General features: G+C 41.6%; 1 protein-coding gene across 6 annotated transcripts in view; it reads right to left on the reverse strand.

The window, feature by feature from the left end:
* Positions 1-13,548: 13,548 nt before the first annotated feature.
* LOC133425320 (poly(rC)-binding protein 3-like) overlaps positions 13,549-24,734 on the reverse strand; it is a 38,784-nt gene continuing 27,598 nt past the window's right edge. For 2 of the 6 annotated variants that reach the window (XM_061716111.1, XM_061716109.1), the window contains exons 10-13: positions 21,471-21,546; positions 20,915-20,973; positions 17,488-17,657; positions 13,549-17,373 (exon numbers count right to left, since the gene is read on the reverse strand). In XM_061716111.1, the coding sequence (XP_061572095.1) occupies positions 17,319-17,373; positions 17,488-17,657; positions 20,915-20,973; positions 21,471-21,546 (360 nt within the window). In that variant the 3' untranslated portion in view covers positions 13,549-17,318. Of the gene's footprint in view, positions 17,374-17,487; positions 17,658-20,914; positions 20,974-21,470; positions 21,550-24,734 lie in introns of those variants that run through there. The other 4 variants (XM_061716110.1, XM_061716108.1, XR_009770958.1 and 1 more) reach the window with 3 other exon arrangements.

Consider the following 24,734-nt stretch of genomic DNA (forward strand, 5'->3'; position numbering starts at 1 on the left):
CCTGCTTGGATGACAGTCCTTTGCATCACACTGAAGGTTGTCTGTAAGCAGCTTACGGCACTGCTGAGTGATAGTATGGAGCTGCTCCAACTTTTAACGGGGCAGGGAGCACCTTTGTTTTGCAGGAGCCCCATCAAACAAAATTTTATCGACTGGAAAAAAGAAAGCACATCCGGATGTGCAGCTCAGGTTTCACAACAAAGGAGGCTTAAGTGCAGCAGATTACCTGAGCCTGGCGTGAAATGTGACACAAGCAGTACTGTAAAAAAAAAAATCAGGGAGGATGGTGGATTTTATCATATAGGGACAGATAATTTGTGCTGATTACAAATAATATAATATCTTACAAATAATAGCAGTGACCAAAACAAATTCCTGCAGAAATACTGCAGGAATGACATAGCAGCAGTTAAATGCAGCCTTCTGTAAGCTTTAAATATCCACTGGGCTTACATCAAATACATCAAAACACAACAATAAAAAACACTTTTCTGAACTTATCAATATGACTCTGTCCTTCACAGGATAAGTAACATGGATCACTGCAAAAACTCACAATCTTAACAAGAATATTTGTCTTATTTCTAGTTAAAATGTCTCATTTTAGTAAAATAATCTCATTACACTTAAAACAAGACTCATCACTGGAAAAAACAACAATTTTCACCTGTTTCAAGTAGATTTTCACTTGAAATAAGTAGAAAAATCTGCCAGTGGAACAAGATTTTTTTGCTTGTAATGAGAAGATAAATCTTGTCCCACTGGCAGATTTTTCTACTTATTTCAAGTGAAAATTTACCTGAAACAGGTGAAAATTGTCAAGTTATTTTTCTGGTGATGACTCTAAATGTTGAAATGACATAAGGGATGGAAAGGGGGGATGTCAGTTTTATAGGGGGGGATGATTTGGACCGTTTTTATTTCAGGGGGGGATGCCATCCCCCCTCATCCCCCCTCATCCCCCCTCAACTCCAGTACTGTCCACAAGCCTCTCGTGCAGGGAAGTGTAGTTGGTGAATAATAGCTAATAAAGGAAAAAAGGTGCAGCTGAATCAGGGCCAGGACCTGAAGGACATTGAAATCAGGAGAAATGATGAACAGCCGCTTTAGAAAATTATAATTATTATAATTATTAATTCTTGTATATAAACCAAAACAGTGATCTGCTACTCCAGCGCAGCCCATTATCTCCTCGAAGTACATCATTAACATGCGTCTTTTTATTGGCATAAACTCAACTGAATGTGTCTGTGTTTCGGAGGGAACCGTGCACGTCCAGTGTTTCCCCTTCAGGCCCATCAGCTTGCAGAATATACATACAAATGTTGAAGCAAGGGTCCAAGAACATAAAACTGAGTTTTATGTACAAAACTGTGTACGCGGAAATATCATTAAAGTTATTTTTGTTGGGATGGGTCGATCCTGCCGTGCATACTTATATTTCCGTCTTATTTCCAGTCCCATCTTTAGCCTTAAATGGATCTGGGCATTTAAAACAGACTGATGATTGGCGAAAAGAAATGGAAGTAAGCCCTGAGCCAACATGCACTTCTTTCTATACAACCCTCTAAATCCCACCGTCACGTTGGCACGATTTGATTTGATTTGATTTATTTTATTTTTGTACATGTAAAAAAAAAGAAACAACACTTCATGAGAAGTTTAAGAAAACAAAACAACAAAACAAGTTTCATCCTTTAAAACTTGCTATCTTGATTTACATGTCCCAAAAAAGGAGTAGGAAGAAGTGTAGACTTACAGTATTTAGTCCTACCCCCATTCACTGATCATTTAACCTGTAATTATAAATATTCACACACTGTACTCACACTGCTAAATAACAGTATTATTATTATCGATCAAATCAGATGATCAAATCTTCGCCCCGCCGGTCACATAGTTACACCCTGCAGCTGATGTGAGGTTAATCAACCTTTAAACTTGTTTTGTCCTTATGAAACTGTCACATGCTTGGCTAACAGAAGTCACAGCAGCCACTTCCTGATCTAGTCAGGTTTTGGACTGTTCTGGTGATATCTGTATACTGTATGTCAGGGATCAATCACACGTTATCACTTCCCTTCCATTGTCTACTGTCTACTGTTCATTGTTTATTGTCCTTATATGGTAATTTCCTGTCAAGTTTTTTTTTTTTCACCTTGTCTGCACACATATTAATGATTGATACCATGAAGGTAGAAACCAAAGGTATATATATGTGCATTATTACTATATTTAATATATATACATATATATACGCATACATATGCATACACATACATAAATATACACATACAAACCCAGTGATTTTTTTTTTTTTCTTCTTTTTGGGGGGTGGGTGGGGTGACGACATCCACTGCCAATCCAGGAAGCAGGAACACACGAAGACACACATCAAGCACTGGAAATCTGCAACAAAAAACCACAAACAAAACACGAAACCGGCACGGAGCCGACCAAAACACGAACAGCAATCGACCCAAATCTTGAGATCTGATCGCAGTCTGAGCTAAGCTACTGCTACCGCTACCTAACCCCAAAAACTACAGAGCCAGCATGCTGGTGAACAAGCCGGTGTATGTCTATGTGTGTGTATGCGTGTATGTATATGATCATGCGTGTGTGTGTGTGTGTGTGTGTGTGTGTGTGTGTGTGTGTGTGTTTGTGTGTGTGTGTGTGTGTGTGTGTATATGTGTATGCGTACATGTGTGTGTACATGTCTTTGTGACTATGTGTGTGTGTATGTATATGTTTGTGTGGCTGTGTATGTGTGTGTATATGTATGTGACTGAGTGGCTATATGTGTGTGTGTGTGTGTGTGTGTGTGTGTGTGTGTGTGTGTGTGTGTGTGTGTGTGTGTGTGTGTGTGTGTGTAATAAACCAAACAAAGCTCCACCTGAAGTGTATCTATAGTGGGGGAGGGGGGGAGCAACCCCGCCACCCGCGAGACCAGAGGCCGACACGGAAGAACCCGGAACCCAGGCCACCAGCAACCCCACAGAGGGGAGAAGTAGGAGGGAGGCAACCCACCGCCTGCGAGGCCCCCCCCGCCCCCCCGGCGGCGGCCGAGGGGGCCCGTGGGCGGGGCTCCCACGGCGCGGGAAGAAGCAGCCAGGGATCCCGCGGCGGCGGACCGCGACCCAGGCAATCCCCGGCCACCCGGTCCGGGCCGGACACATGGCCAGGAGGCCCTCACCCTTCAGGCCAACGACCCCCAGCCGACCCGGCAGGGGGCCAGCCTGCCCGGAGAGACAGAGCCGCCCCGGCCGCCGACGCAGGCAGGTGCACCCGCCCCCACGAAAGTGGCCCTCCAATACCAGAGGGGCGCCCCGCCGCGGAGGCAGCGGGGGGGACCGGAGACGGGCCCGGAGAGAGGGAACCCCCCAACAGGGTGACACCCGCGCAGGCCCGACAACGGAGGGCCCCAGACCCAGGCATCCCATTCATTCATCCATTCACCTATCCGATACCTATACTAATAATAAGATATACTATACATAATAATAATAATAATAATAATAATAATAATAATAATAATAATAATAATTATAATAATAATAATAACCATCTTTGTATAATAAAATATTGATAAATTATTAAGTTTTGTTGTCCTGCCAATGGAGGCTCAAATCCTCCATGGCAGGACCCTTCCACACCGCATTCTCACCGACACAGACACACAATCACGCACCGTTTCCCCCTCCCCGGGGGGGTCCAGCACCGCCAGAAGGCACCCCAGGCTGCACGGCGAGCCCCGCCAGGCCCGAGTATCCCGACCCACCTATCCCAGGCCGGCGAGGGAACGCGGGTGATGTGGGACCCCCTCCCGCCCCTGGTGTTGAGTGCATGTGATTAATGCCATAAAAACAGGGAGGGGGAGGGCCAAGTATTGATTTGACACCGACCCCCCCCTTCCCGAACTACGTGTCCTTGTCAAGAGTATTTATTAAGTGTTGAATGTGCAGTGTCTACTTTGCTGTTAAAACCGTGAGGCGGGGAGTGCCGGGCCACGCGGGACAATGCCCCCCACGACCCGGACCCCCCGCCCCTTAGCCTATGTGCGTATGAATCGTGTAGGGGGGGAGGAGGGGGAGCAGAGGCCGAAGCCAGGAAGCAGGAGCAGCAAATCCGGCCCTGGTAAGACACCTGCGTTCCCCCACCGGCCATCCAGTAGACGGGGGCCAGCCCTCCGAGCCGGGCCAGGGCCCCACCGTACCTCCACGGGCGCCCAGGCGCCACCGGAGCCCCCAGACGGAGGGGGAAACGGTCCAACATCCCCCCATTCATACTGACAACATAAGACATAGACACCTCCTGTCAAGTTTCTTAATAAAAGCATAATGCAGGAGGAGGATTTTGGGGAAGCTCAGTAGTTCTCAATGAGGGCCACTTTGCCCTGCACTCCTCTGCTCTCCCCCTTCTGCAGAAGTGCGTTAAAAACCCATTCCAAGGTAGTCTCTGTGTCTTTCCTCGTTATGAATTTATGTAATGTTGATTTAGACCTAACATTTTTGGTGCCGAAACCCGGGATCCCAACATCTGAGGCGTCGGGGCGATGCGCAGATCCGATGCCCGGTGATGGGGTTCCCCGAGCCAGGAAGGGCACCGAGACTGGGTAAGAAATGCTCCTCTCGATAAATACCTGGGGTATTAAATGTGTTACTTTAATAGATGCTAGCCTGGGGTTAGCCTGCAGTCTGGGACCCACTATGAAAGTCAGGGACTTAAAAGTAATACGAGAGGAGGTTTCTATTGGAATGGTTTTTTTTGTCTGTTTGTTTTGGCCAATGTGTGTCTTGTCTAATGTTCTTGTCTAATGTTCATGACTGAAACTGTTTGTTGACAATGTTGGGGTTTCCAACATAATGAAGTAAAGTTTCAATTGTTCACTAAAAAGATCAGCGCTAAAACCAAACTTTCAAAAAGGAAACTTATGAGGTGAAAGAAACTTAAGCAAAAATAACTGGCTTATTGCGAGCCTAAAATAATTTGTTAACGTTGTGTTTTGGATACAGTGGAGGGGCGTGTTCATGAGCCTACTGTCAGTTGCATGTCAGTTGCATTGTTTATATACAGTATATAAGTTCACTGAGGACTATTGCTTTACGTTGCAGGAGAGTTGCTGCACGGACAGTTTTGTCTGTGAGGCATCCGAGCATGAACGGCCAGGACTGTTATGTGACAAACCGTTTTGTCACTGGACCATGACAAATATGTTATTAACTTGTGTGTTGTTACTTTCATGAAACCATAACCCACTTGGGTTGAAATAAGAACATTTTGAAATCAGAACTTCTGTGGTCCTTGACTAAGGTAACAGACAGAATTGAACAGGTTTTGCCACTTAGTTAATCTATGGTGATGGCGGGGGGGAATCTGGGGGACATAAAGATAACCAACCCTAAAGAATCATTAAGTCAGACTCCCGACTTGCCAGGATGCAAAGGTCAAGAAGTGGGAGAACCACTTGCTTATCAGGACTCTGGCAGCCCTGACCCTCCCCTACCTCTGTTGACATCCAACTCAAATTCTAGTTGACATGAAAACCTGTTCCCCCTGGTGGCTAAATTGAGCCATGGGAAGTCCCATGTCTCAAACAGGAGGGAAGGAAGGGTATAGTAGACAAAATATAAGTATTCCAATACCTACTTCCTCGCAGTTACTTCGGCACTTTTATTCGCTCTATCATTAACTGCAGCCCACATGCAGATTCTCTCTGCTGCTCCAGATAGGTGGCATGTCCATCCGTGGGACGATCAGGGATGATTTTCAGGCTTTGGGCCCTTTATTGGCAGCCAAGCAGTGCATGTGTTGGAGTTTTCCATGAATAAGTATCATGGACTTTTTGTACAACTGCAGAAACCGGCTCATCTGTGACAGCAGCCAGTACCAGTACACCACCTCCATGCACCACCTGCATGACTTAAAGGGGAACTATTATGGCATCTAATACCTATTTTAAACAGGCCTTGAATGTCTTAAAAACAAGCTTTTGATTGTTTTTGCTAAATAAATTAGAAATTCAGCCTCTGAGCCATGTCTTTATCTTCTCATTCTCTAACCTCATTATCTATGCAGGATTCTGAGTGGGCGGGGCTATGATAATGAGGCTCTGTGCTGATTGGCTGCCTGAATGACGCGATACACCGCTACGAAAAAATGGTGGAAGCTCCGGCCGGCGGAGTTAGTTGTGGGCATGATTTCTCAACAGCGCCGACATAAACAAACAAAAAAAAAGCGTCGCTACTTGAAGCTTTAGTTTAGATCACACAATCAAATACGTCACAGCAGATTCGCTCCAACCTCCTACTTCTGATCTGGGTGTTTAGAAACAAACGAGGACAAGGTGAGTGGAGGCGGGTCGCGCTGAGTAGGTACTAGTGGACAAGTGCCATTAGAGGACTCCTCGTGAGAGTCCTCTTAAATTCTGGTTAAGTGACTTTAACAATAAAACCAGAATTAAAAGGACTCATCTGAAGGTGGAAGGGCATATGTACTTTGTACGTAGAGGACATCTGCAAAGATGGTTGGTCCTGAAAGGACGTGATGTTTCACAGAGACTTGTGACAGCGTTGACTTATAGATGATGGTTCCCACAGTGAAACATGGTGGTGGGGACATGATGCTGTGGGCCTGTTTCAGGAGCAGGGACCATGAAAAAGAGAATTTATTTGAAGTCTGAGGAATAATGTGAAGAAATCTGCTGCCAGTGTAGTTAAATGATGACATTTGGTGACTTTAACACGGGCAGTCTTTTAATCAGGCTGATTGTTTTCACTTTTTTTAAGAGCGCACTACTAAAGACATTGCAATAAAAATGTGGGACGGCCGTCAAAACAGCATCATCTCCATATAATATGCGGTTGTTTTGAAGGCAGCTGCTTTTGTTCTTCGCATAATTACCGGCGTGTCCTTGTAATCCACTTCCTCATGTTCATATCTTTATTTATAGGACGGCGGTCTCTGTCTCTCTCTGTCAGCTGCTCTGGCAGCACATTAAATGCTGCTACACACCGCAGCTGGACCCGGGCCAACCACGATGGACCTCCAACCCATAAACCTCTCAGACACTTTCTTGGCTCTCGCCAGGAAAATCTTAATCTACCCCTTGATTCCAGCTCTGAACCCAGAAAATATTACCTATCTACCTAGAACTGTGGCCTCATGAAACTTATATTACCTGGCTTTAAACTGCGTTATAGGCCTCCTGTGTTTTCCCCAGATAAATTCTGCAGCGGTCTGGCCATCATAAATGATTACAAACAATGAATTTATACTAGATTTGTCACTGCTCAACCTTGGAACAAACCTTGCATTATAACAACTCGCTGTTCCTTAGACCGAGCTGACTAAACCTCCAAAAGCCGGTGCTGTCTCACCGATGTTTACAGATTCAAGGTGTGCTAGAGCTGAGGAAAGCTGAACTGGTGCTGTGGTTTAATTTGTTCTTGTGCTCCCTGCTGCCAGTAAAGGTCCTGCTGCTCAGGAGCAGAACTTCAGTGACTGGAGTAGCGGTGGGATATCGTTTCTGTGTGATCTGTCTGCAGCCGCCATGATGGGAGCCAAAAAAGTCAACATTCGAAAATATTTCCCTGCAAAGGAGAGAAACCTTCACATCTTAACTTCTGCATCTTGAGCTTTCCAGGAGAGATTTCCTCAGTATGTAATTTTGAGTATTAGGGCCAAACTAAGACGAAGAAAAAATTGGAAATTACGAGAATAAAGTCATAATGTTGCGAGAATAAAGTCGTAATAGAATAAAGTCGTAATATTATGAGAATAAAGTCGTAACATTACGAGAATAAAGTCGTAATTTATGAGAATAAAGTCGTAATATTACAAGAATAAAGTGGTAATTTATGAGAATAAAGTCGTAATATTAACAGGAAGAGTGTGTTAAAGTGTTGAATATTGAGCATCTTGTGAAGTTATATTTATATATTTATAATATATTTAATATTACGATTTTATTCTCTTAATATTACGACTTTATTCTCGCAACATTATGGATTTATTCTCGTAATTTTACGACTTTATTCTCATATTATTATGACTTTATTTTCGTAATTTCCTTTTTTTTTTCTTAGTTTGGCCCTAATACTCCGTCATAATTTAACAGTGACGATGCTGGAATACAAAAAGGCTTCTTTTAGAGATTTTAATCCTTTAAAATCAGCTATAACTCAATTCAGTTCAATAGAAAGTTTTATGGCTCAAGTTCACAACAAAAATAATCTCAAAGCACTTTAGACGGAAAACCAAGATCAAACAAGTTCAATATAGATCGATTAATTGATTGATTGATTGATTGATTGAATTGTTTATTTCGAACACATAAGGGAAAACTATAACATTTTAAAACAAATTCAAAACATACAGAAAAAAAGCAGCAACAAAAACGTAATACAAACAGGGGAAAAAAAGTGTCTGAAAAGGAGCAGGTAGAAGTAAAACTTATTTAACCCTGCCCCTTTGTTACCTCTATTATAAATTAAACATACATATTAATAATAAATAGCTGCTAGTTTACACTATTAGGCTACAGATGTTCCCATTGGTTGAGTCTTTGCACCTAACCAGCTAACAAACACAATCTTTCCTTAACATAACTCCTCAATCTAATAATTTCCCACAACTTCCTTTTTGTACCGTTTTTTAAATTGATTTATATTTGTACATTGCTTCAACCCATCACCCAACCCATTCCATAGATCCACTCCAACAACTGAGATACACATGCTTTTCCTTTTACAATCAACACATTGTTTTTTTTAAGTAAAATTTTCCTCCTAAATTATAACCCCCCTCCCTGTCACAAAACATTTTCTGTAAATTGCCTGGAAGTGAATCAGTTCTCACTTTGAATATGATTTGTAGAGTTTTTAGTTTGACAATGTCCCAGAATTTCAACACACGCGACTTTAAAAACAGTGTGTTTGTGTGATTTGTGTGTGATTAAAGTAGAAGAAAACACTTTCTTTCATGTTAGAATATCTGTTTTAAAGTTCTGACAGAAGTCTGTTTGTGCTGCTTTAAGTCCACTGTAATCCAATAAAACAAAAAAAACAGCCTGGATAAGGACACGTGTTTCATCCTGAGCAACGTTGTACTGGCTCCTCCTTACTAACCTCATGAAGAAAACTAATTTTTAACCCATGTGCTGTTTTTGGGTCAAGGGAGGGTGAAGGGAAGAAAAGAAGGAATGAAGGAAAGAAGGAATCGAGTAGGAAAGGGAGCAAGGAAGAGAGAAAAGATGGAAGGAAGGAAAGAAGGAAGTAAGGAAGAAAGGAGAAAAGAAGGAAGGAAGTAGGAAAGAAAGGAAATAAGTGGGAAAAGGAAAGAAGGGAGGGAGGAAGGAATGGAGAAAAGGAAAGAAAGAAGGGAGGGAAGAAGGAAGGAATGGAGAAAATAAGGAAAGAAGGAAGGAAAAGCAAAGAAGGTAATAAAGGAACGAATGACGGAAGGGAGGTAGGAAGAAAAGGGAGTAAAGGAAGGTAAAAAATGAGGAAAAGAGGAAAGGAAGAAGGAAGGAGAGAGCGTGGCAGGATGAAAGAAGGATAGAAGAATTGGGTCATTTTGACCCAAAGACAGCACAAGGGTTAAAGATTTTGTACACATTCCCCCCTGACCTTTTTAAGTTCCATTTAAATGCTTCTTTACAAAAGGTGGCCCCTAATTGCCAACGATTCATGAAAAACATCTTAAGATGGTTTTATTACAAGCACTCGCTACTGTGAAGCTGTAAGCAACGCTGATAGATTGTCAGTGTTAGCAACTGTAACTAAGGGGGCTTAGCGATAGGCCAGTTCAGGAGAATGTTTCAGATCAGTTTGTACTTTATTGAAGTATCACTGACTACTGTGTCTGCGGACATGAGCTGCTGACGGAGACGTCAACACCTGAGACTCGGTTCAGTAAAAGACACCGCAGGAGGAGCTCGCAGAAGTGCAGTGAAAAGAAAGTTGAGAATAAATCAATAACTTATGTAAAGTGGGCAGACTCCAGAGATTCAGGACTAGATACACATGACTAGTAAATGAGATATCTGTAAATACTGCTGGTAAAGTAAGATTTAAATATCTGTATCTGCAGATCTGAGCTATCTTGCAGCTTTCCTTTTCCTCCTCTAATCATCATGTGTAGATCCTATTTTCTGAGTCAGTTTGAAAGAGTTGGGCAGTATGACAGCTTGTATGTGTTGAAAGAGGGTGGAATATTTAGTACTATGCTCTAACCATGTCACTTAAACGTCATTAGACTGGATGTAGCCAGACATTCATAGAGGCTGCTCAGCAAACCAGAACTGCTAGTCTTTTAGTCATTTACTTCTGTGGGGCAAAGAGGGCACAAACTTGGCACTGGTTCTGTATTTAATTTAATTTTTTTCCAGCAGACCAAGTTGGAGAGGTTCCATAAGAAATACAGCCTCCAAGACTCTTACAGACAGACAGTATTTAGAGGAAAAGCAGTGCTCTATTTTCCTTCATATTGGTGTGATTTTAGCCTGATAGATCAGAGCCTCGTCTAGAAAGATGTGCTGATCCAACGGTTGCTTATCACAAGCTGGTTATTGTGGCGACCAATCAGAGCAAAGAACAAGGCGACGTCTTCAGAGCAAAAAAACGAGTCATCGGGAGAGTGAGTTATGTCGAAGAGTAATTTAAACTTTTAATGTTGCCTGTTGGCAGAACCACGGCCGCCGATAGGGGGGGACAAACGGGTCTGTTGTCCCGAGCCCAGGTTAGGGGGGGGGGGGGGGGGGTACAGGGCCCTCATTATTTTTTTTATTTTAATTTTTTTATTCTCATTAAATTATGGAATCATATTTCAAAATGTTTCAAAATATGGCTATTTGTGGAAAAAATATGTAGTATTTGAGTTACATAAAAGCTTGTTATTTGTTTTCTTCCTAATTGTCCTTGTGGTCAAGAACCCCCAACACAAAAATGGTTTGGCCGCTGATCAAAATTTGATATCATTTAATTCAGCCATTAGAATGGTCAAAATGTCTGGTCAGCACAAGTCCGGTGCTCAGAAAAGAAGAGGAAAGAGAAGAAGAGAAGAAGAAAATAGAGGCCTCATAGATTCTCTACACAAATATTTTAAAAGGGTGGTGACGGTGAAGCTGGAATTAATAAAGTCAGCTTAGAGCAAGGTAAGAAACAGTTACAACGTTTACCAACCTTTAACTTAACCTAACTGGCTAGCTCTAATGTTAACGTCCATTAGCTTGTATAAAAACCTGAAGAGCAGAGGGAGAGGAGAGGAAGAGGGAGAAGGAGAGATCCGGGCACAGGGGGGGCCCATTTTAGATTATTTTGTCCGGGGCCCCGGCAAGACTGTCAGCTGGGCTGGGCAGAACAGCAAATACATCTGGCTTATAACACAATCATTTAATTAAAAAGTCTGAATCTTTAACTGGTAACTGCTAATCCTCAGCTGCAGCTATCAACACTGTTCATGTCCAGATTATGTCGCTCGCTTGTCATTGTGTTAAACCCGCTCAGAGACTCTCTCTACTAGGACTGATTTGATTGGCTCTCCATGACTTTTAGGCATCATTAATGAGCTTAGATAGATGGTAGCTAGACGTACCTGAGAAGTACATTTGCATTTTACATTAAGGTTTCTATGATTTATCATTAGGCACAATAATCTTTTCATTTGGACCTCAGTTGTGCAAAAATAACCAGACGGCTGTGATGTAGCAGCAAAGAGTCAGTACTGTGTATTAATTTGGACACCGCTGCAAAGATGTTTTGTGCTCCTGCTATTTCTCATTTCCAATTGCCCTCCATAAGTCCACATGAAATACTGACGTCACGTCACGTGTTGAACGTTAGGGAGATGGATCGGCAAACATCCATCCATCCATCCATCCATCCATCCATTATCTATACCCGCTGTATCCTTCAGGGTCACGGGGGTCTGAGAGAAAATTTTTTTTTATTTTTTTTAATTTTATTTATTTTTATCTTTTATTTTCAAAAGGTTGCTCATGGTTTGCAAACTACCATTAGACACTCGCACAGAAAAAGCGCTTTCTCAAAACTCCAGTCCACAAGTTGAAATTTGTCCTTTTTCTTCATATGACAAGTGCACATGAGCAAATGCAAGCGGGGCGTCCGATGGTGGTTTCTGCAGCATCTGCACTAGAGTTGGGTGATATATCCAGTATACTCGATGTATCTCGGCTTCTTCTCTGTGCGATGTACAAAATTACTATATCGTGAATATTAGAGTATACATTGTCACGCATTTGCTTTTAGCCACGGGCAGTTCCACCCCGCTTTAACTTTAACTTAACTTTAATTCAACTTTCCGGCCTGTTTGCACCATGAGCTCATCCGCGCGGTTGCTACGCGCGACGGAATCTTTTCAAAGCAAACTGGTTTAGTAAAGACGGGAGGGGATGTTTTCTCCTCCCGACATGCATGGCTCTCTGGAGAGCCGAGGAGCCGCTCAGTGTGACGCCGAGCCTTTCTCTTCCTCAGCTGAGAAACGTCACCTAGTGTTGCTTAAATGTGGCCACATGAAATCAATCACTATCATCGAAACAAATTCAAACAAGACTATATGACGTCATATTTCTAAAAGTAAGTGAAAGTGATGCAAAGTAAAGGAGGAGAGGATGAATGATTGCAGTCCTTACACCTACAATTAGTCTGAATATAAAGGTGCTCTAAGGGGCCCCTCCTGCTCAGAGCAGCTCATCCTGGTAAAACCAGGTAAAACCGGGACCAGAACATGTTCCTAGCAGATGTTCTTCAGACGGGGATGTAGCAGGGCTAGTGCTACGGGGGTCGACCGACAGGACAGAGGACACAGGGTTTAGTGCAGGAACACCTTTATTCAATCCTTCACCCAAGACACACGGGCTTTCAGCTTCAGCAGCTTCCTCCCAGCAGCAGCCCCTCTCTGGAGTGCAGCTGCTCCTTATGAAGGCAGGCAGGGTGGAGAGGTTGATTGGGCACACCTGTGCCCAATCAACCTCTCCACCCTGCCACAGGGGAGTCAGAGATGCAACGTGCACCTTCTGTTTTGAAATGACACTTTATGTTTGTGCCCCTCACTGCTTAGTAACTGTTTAATAAATACAGTTTTGGTAAATTTGACTTATTCCCTCTTTTGGCATGGAAGTTAGTTAAAATTAGCATATATTAATGCAGTATGAACAAGAATGTTTTAATGTAGACATATAGAATCATCATACTGGTGTGATTGTATGCATCGGCCATATCGCCCAGCCCTAATCTGCACCCTGGTAATCAGAGTGGAATCCAGAAAAAAACTATTCATATTTGTATTACGGCTGGTCCGACTGTGTTTCTGCATCATTGTATTTAAAATCCAAATACGATAGATACAATTCCCATTTGAATCTCGTTGCCTTAATATTATAATCATGTTTCCGTTCAATCGTTTGTTTTCAGTAATTACCAACTTGCTCACTGGGACTTTTGCTGCAGGGCTCCTGTCAGCTCGTGCTTCATCTGAACATCTGCCACAACAGTGAAGATGTCATTGAAAAACCACAGGAGAGCCAAATCACAGAAAGAAAAAAATGAAACTTTATTTGATCTTATACTTACCAACACTTTAAAATTAAAACCTATATAATTACTCACAACTAATATAGATCTGCACATAGCAAATAAATTGAAAATAGTTACAAAGTTCTATCACTTTTTTCCCCCAAACTGCATTACATGAAAACAAAAGCTGAAAAACAAAAAGGTGTGTGCTCCTTCTTTTTTTCCTGCTGTTGCCGTTACATGAAAGTAGATAAATAAAATAAAAAAAAATCAATGATCTACACAGCTTTCCTGTATCTAGCAAGCTAATAAGTTAATAACTGAATAAATAATTGCACATTGCACCCTATTATTGCATTACTTGCAGTTTGTTTCAAAGTCATACTCAGGCATATACACAAATGTAAATACAGTTTTAAAACACTGAGTAACACATGGATATCGATGTTATTGAAATGACACTGCCATTACTTGCAACTCAATATTTCTGCTTCGCAATCAATTTCTTATTGAACAACGACATTTAATGTGTCGGATGCACGCTTCTGCTGTACTAGAAACCATTGGTGATCGCTGTTGTCTTGAGCAACGCTTTATATTGTACACTTGCACAAATAGTTTGCCAAAAAACACACAATTCCACCTTTTTCATGTGACAAACATTCCCATTGAAGTACAAGCAATGACGAGTGAAAATGAAAAGAAACATAAATCGTACTTCACTGCTAGCTCAACTACTTGAGTTCACATCAAAATGTAAGAATTATTGCAGAATAATTACCGACTATGCATCGTTCAGTATATTGAAAACAGCATTTGGTCCATTTACATAATCACATTAATGCCAGCAAAGCACTTAAAAGTTACAGGAAGAGACATTTTGGTAAATATTTTTTCCAAGAGTTAGACGCCACTTGTGCTAACATGAGTCAGCACAAACACTGGAAAGCTGGCTAGGTAGCTATCAGTGGTGCTATGCTATTTTTTCATTTTTTCCAAGTAATTGGTGTTACTTTTTGGTCTTTGGTGGTGGTGGTGTCTTTGTCTTCAATCTACAGTTCGCTGAAATGTTACAGATTTTATAAACTAAATTGTTTGATTTGTAATGTTATCGAGTCAAATATAAAAATAAACGGCGCACGTTTGGCAACGGAGGTTAGTGCTCCAATAGTAGTGTCATTGATAAGACGGTTTATCAGAATCAGTTTAATTTTTTTGTCTTTTAAGCCCAAGACAAGTTTGTTGGTACGTATTCAGGTGTCAGTTAGCTGTACATTTTAACATATAACTCAAGGGGATAATTTGTATAATCCTAACTTTTATATGGAACAGTTTTCTCATATTAAGTAGCCTTAATAAAGTCCGCTGCTTCAGTCACAGGCGACAGTTAAAGTCCAAAAACTGCACAATTACTTTCAATGGAATGTAGTTTGTCTCCTAAAAAATGATACTTCTCATTAAAATATGTAATTTGATGCTCCGCATATTGATGCTGCTGCATTGTGTTTCATTCTGCTTTTTACTAATCTTTTACTTTTACAGCTGTTACCACATCTGAATTCTGGAGACGCAGCAGTTCTTCATTTTCTGTCTGAAATCAACCGGATACGGTAGAAAGAAAAGATTTCTGCTCTACTAGTTTACTTTTTTAGCCTTTGCTAGCAAAGCTTTCGCCGTCCTAGGTTATTACTTTATGCCAATTCGTTTTAATTAACAAAATATGTTTATAAAGTTAATGTATGCATTTACCTGAATTAATTACTATTCTGGTGCATTTTAGCTTGCTAGCAATGCCCTGTTGTTTCCAGTGTTTACGCCAAGTTAAGCTAAGTGAGCGCTAGCGGTCACATCACATTTAACATACACAGATAATTAATATCAATCGTTTATTCTAGGCATGCCGGTAAACATATTTCCCAAAATGTCAAACTTCTCTTTTAAGCACAGCTTAGGCTACTGAAAATATATGACAAAACTTGTATGCATGGAAACAATGGAGAATGCAGAATGTTTGTGTGTTGGACTGTAGTTAATGTGAGTCAACGATAACATTCAACAGCTGTTTGTACGCCTCAGCAGTGAACTGAGCTTAGCTGGAGCTCGGAAAGGAGATGACTCGAGCTGTCCAATATCTGTAAAGCGTCCTCACAAGTCGAGGACGCCAGGGTTGGTTGAGTTACCAAAGCTAACCAAATGTCACACACTCCTCCTTCTCACATTAGATAAAATACAACGAAACTAACTGAGCTTAAGTTTCATAATCAGAGATGAAAAAGTCATATCTGTATCACCACACCATCGATAAATACATGCTAGCTCTGCGGAAAACCAGCGAAGCAGGAATTTTCATCCAACTTGTCCTTTTTTTTAAATAAAATAAAAGCGATTAAGTTGCTGACATAGAAGTGACGATAAAAAGACATTCAAACCTAAAGCGTCAAATCAACCGCATGACAAAGAAAAGAACATGACGAGATGAACAATCGTGAAAAGAGACTGAGTGGTCACGTCCGCCCAGGCCCTACGGGTTCCCCCCAATGAACCCCTGAACATTCCTTGGCCCCAAAAATACCATTCCGTTTCGTCCAAATGTTCAGGCTTCTCTGCTGTTTTCAAACCTTCTCTGAAAAGCTTTGAAAGCAGCTGAGCAACTATTTTCCTGATACCAGGGAACGAAGTCAAAACTTTGGACGCAACACCTGGCTTTTAAGTCCAACTAATCCTCCCACATCAGAGGCAGTTCAGAGTAAAGTGTTGAATAGTCTATTGCATGAGCGCCGCGTAGTCGACTAATGTGCTAAATCACATTAGTCCTTGTACAAAATAAATACAGTATAGTAATAAGTTAGTAAACAATCATTTAAATTTTCAGTCAGCGTTTTTAGCCACTGATTTTTTTCACTAATTCCCATTCATGCATCTATATACTAATAATCGGTGTTGATAAAAGGAGGCTACGTCGGAAAGTTTCTCTTCTCTGGGCAGGGGGTAGGACTAGACGTGAATGGCCAAAATTCCTGAAAAGGTTTATGGAAAAGAAAAGGATCGCAAAGATATATAAGTAACATTTTGAAGGAACACGTTCACTGAACAGGCCTACTCAAATACTCAACGATACAACACTGAACACATGCAATATAAGCGATAATGTAAATAGAGGAAACTAACATGAGAAGGGAGGCTCTAGGAGTGATACCATTGGCTTAAAAGGGTCATGTGATGCAGCATGGGCAGAGATTAGACAAACATGCAAATTAGGATAAAAGCAGAACAGTCCAATTTTTTTTCCTTTTCAAAATATTTTATCAAAATTGATCATTTAGCTACATCCCACCACACACTCTGCCGATAGCATCACTGAGCAGCTGTACTGTAATATACAAATAACTACGTTCTACAAAAAATGTTTCAATCTTTTACTAGTACTCTTAAATGATGTCCTATGACGCAGCACTGACAGAGAGAAAGCAACAGACAGAGAGAAAAAGAAGAAAGATTAACACAAGTTGTTCCTAATAAACATTCAACATGCTTCAACAGTTCTCTAAAAAAAATCTAATCAACAGAGAGTTTCTTTTTTCCCGAATAATTTTATCTTTTGATTTAATTTGGCTCTCTGAAATAAAAGCGAGCGCCAGACCCTCCCTGAAGTATTTTGTAGCCAGGGCGGGGAGGAGGTCAGGGTTTTCGGAGAGCCAGAGCCAGAGTCCGGAGGGCTTCATCAGGGTTGTCTGCGGTGGTCAGTCATTGAAAAGGGCCAAACGGAGGAGCCAGTCAAGGATCTCAGGATGTGGTCATGGAAGATGGGTCGTTCCACATGGCTGCCACGTCTCTGAACCTGCAGGAGCGTGACGGTAAAGTAGGCCATCAATACATCTGATTCCATTCTGCTCAATGGTCACAGAAGTGGAGGGTTTCCATTCCAGCCTTTTCATTGCAAATGAACTCTTACCTTGCATTAATGAGGTACTGGGCCAGGCTGATGTTGGCGGGGGTCCCTGTGATGGTAATCTGGCGCTCCGATGACCCTTCCATGGCGTTAGCAATTTTGATCTGCGCCCCAGACATCTGACGGATCTCGTTGATTTTGGTTCCCTGGCGTCCGATTATGCAGCCTATTAGCTGGGAAGAAAATGGGAGCGGGACTTAGGATGGCCAGAGCACGTGAACGCCCTCGGAAGCATTCAAGTACAAGCCAGCTACAGCTCATTCATTACTTCAGACTCAAAAAGTCCAGTAAAGACAATTCATCTTCTGATGCATTATCTAGATATTTGTTTCACGCTTTGGTTGAAAATACCACAGCAATGAGGTACAAAACCTCCTTTTGAACCATCTCTTTAAATGGTGGCTGAAGGGGGTGGAGCCAGTGACTGGGTTTACATGCATCAATAACCCTTTTAAAACCCGAATATTGGCAATAACCCGAATTTGCACGGCCATGTAAACACCAATAACCCCTTTGAATAACCCGAATATGACCCCTGGGTTACTCCTTTTAAAACCCGAATATTTGGTCATGTAAACGCCAAACAGAATATCCCCATCAAACGGAACAGGAATTTGTTTTCTGCACATGCTCTATTCACAAGGAATCCTGGTCTTTTGAGTCCAGGAAGTTCTTATAAACATGGAGAAACACAAGACCAGGAGGAGACTAATCACTTCATAAATGTAATGAAGGATATGAACATTTCTGCATTTGTAGACGGTAGAAAGTACCGGGATAGCCAGATTTACAAGAAGGTGAGCGAAAAGTTGCGCGAAGCAGCATTTGTTTTGAATTTGGATACAGGAAGAAGAACCGTAAATGACGGGAATTGCGTCATGACGTTCTTCGTGCGTCGCTGGTTTGATCCAGATATCCCAAATGATTAATCACCATGTAAACGGAATATTCCGAATGTCTCAGTAAAGCTGGGCATACACTGTGCGATATTTTAAATCGTATGAGACTGCCCCATCTCACACTGCACGACTAGATCGCGGAGTTCAAAAGTTCACAGCCCACGATTTATGGTCTCAACCTGTACGAGCCGATGCTCGGATCGACCCGTCTGCTCACACTATACGATCGTAATCCTCCCGTCGGACCTCTGTGTACTGGAACTCGAGGCCGGTTTTGGGGCAGGGGTGGGCTGTTCTCACACCCAAACGTGCGTCCTGCCCACCCGATCAAATGTTATGGGAATCCTTTATTTTTTTATAATTTTATTTTTTTTATATATATATATTTAAAAAATCCCAAAATATCTGTACCGTTTCTGATTGGGTGGGCACTGCGCATCATTTTTAGACACAACAAAGAACGTATACCGCAAAAGTTGTGTCTCGGCGGAGGAACCCGGCGTCCCAGCAAAATGAGAAGAGAAAAAGGAGGTTTTGCGAACAGCAGACAGGCTGATTTATGGTTCCGCGTTACACCAACGCAGAGCCTATGGCGCAGGGTACGCGGCGACCCGCACCATACGTGGAAATGCAGTCTTTTTTTTGCTATTAAAACATGATTTGTAATGTGAATTTGCAACACTTAAACTGCAAATAATAGTTTTTTGACGAGACATCAGAGATTGCGCATGCTCTCTGCGAAAGGATGAGGCAAATTGGGTCGTAGCTGCTTCAACTGTGCGATTCCTTCACGAGGAGCGACCAGGATTTCAAACACGCTTGATTTTCTTGCGACCTGACGATTCCTGATCGGGAGCTCGTCGTGAGGTGTTAATCTCTCGTCGTTACCCCACGTACACTGCACGAGGCACGAGCAACGATTGGGTCAAAATTGGGGCCGATCAAAAAAAAGTTGCACGACTGGAAAATCGGCTCAAATCGGGCCGATAATCGCACAGTGTATGCCCGGCTTAACCGGAATATTAGCAATAACCCGAATTTTGACTGCATGTAACCGTAGTCAGTGTCTCAACTTAACTCCACCCCTCTTCTTTAGGTTTCCCTTTTTGAAATTGGTATTACAGCTTTGTGCACTTTTAAAATAGCAACCGCAGAAATGGGAATTCGGGTCAAGTAAAAGCTGTGATCTGCCGCTGTGATGTCACATTAACTGATAAATCCGAGCCTCTCAGCAATTAACATACACGCAGATAGGTGGTTTAAGCTTTGAAGCACAAACGATGGTATAACTGCTGTAGTTGGGAACCCTGTGTTATAACCTCTGCAACACAACCCCTGAACACCTCCTTAGGGAGGGGTCCAGGAGCCATCTTAACCTGCCCCCTACTGATATGAAGGAGCAACGGCCCTACTCCAAATCTTCCCAAAGAAAGACTAAACTTCTCCCCATATCTCCAAGGGAGCATGTGGTCACCCTGCGGAGGAAGGCTATTTCAGCCGTCATCTCCTTCTTTTGGTCACTACCCGCAGATATGATCATAGGTGAGGAACACGTATGGACCTGTAATCAGGGAGATTCACCATCTGGCTCTGGTAGAGCAGACCCACTACCACCTGGAGGTTCTCATACCTGCTGCTTTACACTCCACTGCTAACCGTATAGTTCGTAACCTTTAATAGAAACTCTCAAGAGTAACGCTAAGGCTTATGGTCTCGGTAGCTGGCATTCATGGAAAATGTTGAGTATTTCTGGTGCAACATCATTGTTTGAAGACACTATTGTTGCTAAAGGCAAAACACAACCTTTGAGTGTTTAAATCAGGGGTCGGCAACCCGCGGCTCTTTAGCGCCGCCCTAGTGGCTCCAAGGAGCTTTTTCAAACATTTTTTTTCCTTTTTTCTTTTTTGTTTCTTTTTTTTCTTCTTTTTTTTTCTTTTTTCCATTTTTTCTCTTTTTTCTTCCTTTTTCCTCTCCTTTTTAATCTCGATATTTTGACTTTTTTCTTGAAATTTTGACTTTTTTCTCGACATTTCGACTTTTTTCTCAACATTTCGACTTTTTTCTCAATATTGACTTTTTTCTCGAAATTTTGACTTTTTTCTCGACATTTCAACTTTTTTCTCGACATCTCGACTTTTTTCTCAACATTTCGACTTTTTTCTCAACATTGACATTTTTCTCGAAATTTTGACTTTTTTCTCGACATTTGACTTTTGACTTCTCGAAGTGCATAATGAAAAAAATTATCTTCCCCCAGTTATAACTAATATAGAAACATGCAGCATGTGTTGTCTTCATTCTAAGTCTGATACAACACTTTTCATTTTTTGCGGCTCCACACATATTTGTTTTTTGTGTTTTTGGTCCAATATGGCTCTTTCAACATTTTGGGTTGCCGACCTCTGGTTTAAATCAACAACATATATAATATATATCGTCAACTTCTAAATGATAGACAGACCTAACTACACGTCAGTACGGTTTTGTTTTTGACGGATAGTCTTTTTGCCCATTATAACAAATGTACTCACATCATTGGGAATGGTGAGTTCATGAGTACTGGCCTGGTTACTGGCATCCAGACCTGCTGCTGAACACAGGAAGCAGATACAGAGAGAGAGGAGGGAAGCAGAAGGACAGAAAATAGAGTTTGGCACATTGCGGGAATGATTGATGAACTGAGTATCTGCACATCAACGACACGAAGAAGAAGTACGGCTCGGCCCTGTCCAGAGCCTGAATACATGACACTTGATCTGTTACTGAAATTTGACGTTTACTCTCTAAATTAAAAGGGCGACATCTAAAGGGATGTAATTGTTTAAAAGAGGAGGGTGCTAAGGGGAAAGCCGAGAAAACAAAAGAAACCTCAACAACAACAAGAGCAGACCACCAGCAGGCCATGTCAATGGCAGAGCACCACAGAGACCATAAGGAGAAGAACGACAAGAAGTAGAATAAAGAGAAAGGACAGAGACAGGAACAGAAGAGAGAGAAAAGAGGAGGAAGAGAATGTGTTTTTCTCTACAGGTGAAAACGAGAGAAGGATCTTTGGTGAAGAGGGTCATCGTGTAGGTGGGTACGTACCGGGGAAGGCAGGGGTGGTCTGTCCGAGGGGGGTAAAGGGGGTTTGCTGCATAGCCAACTGGTGGAGCTTGCTCAACTGCTGAGGGGGGGAGGAGGAGGACAGCAGAGCTATGAGGTCATCGTTAAAAACACACCCCGGCGCACATGTTCGCACACAGACACACACACACATATATAGAGGTCTGTCCCAAAAGCTACGAGAGTCAAAGAGAGGATCTGAGGAGAAGTAACAACACAGAAAGGTGAAGGACGGAAATCCAGAGAGAAGAGAGAAGAAGAAGGCGGCAAAGGACTTGGCCTGATTGGAACATCGGCGTGCCCTTGGTTGCTTAAGCCCCGTCCCCATTGGTCACTGTTACGTTTGTAGCCACCATTTTATTGCTGAACTGGACTTTGTTCCAGGTAACGTGCAAGTGTCCAGATGGTGGACCCAAAACGGTCCAAAGATGCAGTCAGAGTCCGGTCAGACTTGCAATGGTTAATCCTCCACCAATGAAGATGTGTCTCATTAAAGCAGCACTATGTAACTTTTCCACCTTAATCTAATATTTCATCATCATCATTGTGATGGAACATCAACTTAAATTACAGACTTTGAAATTTATGGACTTAGTGAAAATTAGAACAGCAATAATAATGTTCAAAGCAAGAAATAATTCACTGCCGGAAAACATTCAAAAAATGTTTCAAGCTAATGAAGGACAATATAGTCTAAGAGGAAAATTACATTTTAAACAACCATGTGTACGCACTACTCTTAAAACTATGTGCATATCAGTTTGTGGGGTAACTTTGTGGAATGGTCTTGATGATAAAATCAAACATAGTACTAACTCTATACAGTTTAAAAACACATACAAGAAAGCAATTCTTGACAAGTATAATAATGGGGACCTCTAAGGAAAGTAATTTACTTTACATATGTATTTCTTTGATTATTATTTTGTTTTATTGTGAATGGAGTATATATGATACAAATATAACTGCCAGCATTCAAGGCTGTTTGTGGATCAGTGTAGAGGTGACTGGGAGATGGACTCTGGAATTTAGGATATTGAGGAGACCGGTTCAATTATGATTATAATTACGGATATTGCTTATTGGTTGTTTGTGTTGTATTTATTTATTTTTTGTTATATTTTTTTTTTTTTTTTTTCTTTTAACTTTATTTAATTTTTATAGTTTATATATGATATTGTGAGGAAGGGACAGGACTAAATAAGCGTTCTGCTTCCTCCTGTTCCCTCTCGAACACATTGTTTTGATTTGTGTTTTACTTTTGAATGAGACTGTTAAAATTGTTTTGCTTTTATTTTTATTTTTTTATTCTGATGCTTTTAATTTGATTGGGTTTTGTTGTGTTCGAGACAAAGCCAATAAATAAATAAATAAATAAACTTCCAACAGGTTTAATGAACCTCTGTCATGGTCTGCGGGGTCTGTATCGCCTTCACCGCCACTATGTAACTTTGAGGAGCATGGTAGGAACCCTGCCACACTAAAAAACTACACATTTCTACGGCTTTGACTGCTTTACGGCATACGTCACTTTCCCCTCCTTCCCGATTTGTAGTCGAGGCGAAAGCTGGGCGGGGCGTGGAGCGCAGAGCTCCGCAGAAGCTGGTAATATTGCTCACGCCTCGGAGCCTCTTCCGCATAATATAGCGGTCAAAAAAGAAAAAAGTAAGAGTAATACAAAACATGTACTGTATGTTGTACTATTATACTAATTTATTGAAACACATAGTGAGTCAAACATTTACCAAAGCAGCTGCCAAACACTCCTAAACAAGGTCGCCTAAGACGTGGGTTGTGCAGAACTGCGGCAGTAAGCCCCACTCTTTAGTAGGGATTTCACATGGATCCAAACCGTTAATAATCATTATTTTCTCCATATACCGCTCCCTGGCTTCCTTGTTTAAGGTATCACGGTAAATTCCAGTTCCTTTCCAGCAGTTTAACATCTTTTTTTATGCGTTCCGTCTGTTCACTTGGTGAAACAGAAAAGTAGTTTCGAAAGTCCGTCTCGTCTTATTTCATTCACTATCAAAACAAATGCACACGACGGGACAGGATCTTTCTGGCAGTACGCACTGGTGCTCATGGGAAATGTAGTATTCACTACCGCTTTTGTCCAAAGGAGCCGCCAAACTCAACAAAAGCTGAAAGTTACATTGTGCTGCTTTAAAAGGGAGGACATTGAATGCATCACGAGAAAATGTGTTGAGAAGTTGGCAGCAGAGTCACTACATGTGACAAACAAGTCTCATGTTACTTTGGGTTGGTCTTCACAGGAGGGTTTGACAACGCTGCCTCAAAAATGACCAAATATTCCTTCAAATGAAACTAGAACTCTCATCCTGGTTACTCTAACTAGTCTCGTGCAGTTCAGCAACAAAATGCTTCTGCAAAAGCGTCAGTAACTTTGGGGGCGGGGCTAATAGAGCACCATTTACAAGATTTATTTTTTTCCATTTTGGAATATTTGATGCATCCATGTTGTTTATTAATTAACCCATTAATATTGAAATAATCCACACTCCTACAAATACTCCGCTGTTAGTGTAAATGCTTTACACTTTTGCAAATGCTGTTGTTTTGACTTATGTCGTTTTTTTTTTTAATGTGGAACATAAAGATCCTGCTTTTCATGGTTTTAGTTTTTCACCGTCTTCAGCATCCAATGGATCAGGCTATTAGACACTAAAATGTCCTTGTCCGTCAGTGTCCCCGTTTCTACCTTTTTTTTTCTTTTGCACTAAATCAGTTCCTGCTCTTTTTTTCCTGATTCTTTAAAGGTTTTTCTTTTCTAGCGAACTCATTAGTTTCCTGTAGTCTTGAAGGGACACAGTCTCACTCCCCATCTGTCACTTTCCGACACCTGGTTAGGTGTCCTTGAGTTCCTTTAGGTGCCGCTTTAGTGTAAACTCTCAACACACAGGGTACTCATTGTGATGACAAGTGCAGGGAACATTCGGTCACGGTCCGATGGCATCTATGCAGAAGTAAAGACTCCCTGGTATGTTGAGAAATCTTTCTCCGGTGTATCAACCGTGCAGAAATGCAAAGCCAAAAAGGTCTGATGTTTCCATACATAGGCAAGAATCACAGGCTGCAGAAGATCTAACCACTTAAGTTCTGTTTTTTCTATTGAAATGGTTTTTTACTTGTTAATTTTCTGTTTAATGATAATAACATTGAAGCAACAAAGCTCACTTTGGTTCAACTTGGGCACCAAAACTACCATGTCAGCTTGAGGACAAT

Source organism: Cololabis saira, chromosome 24 (assembly GCF_033807715.1).
Source record: "Cololabis saira isolate AMF1-May2022 chromosome 24, fColSai1.1, whole genome shotgun sequence".
Lineage (NCBI taxonomy): Eukaryota > Metazoa > Chordata > Actinopteri > Beloniformes > Belonidae > Cololabis > Cololabis saira.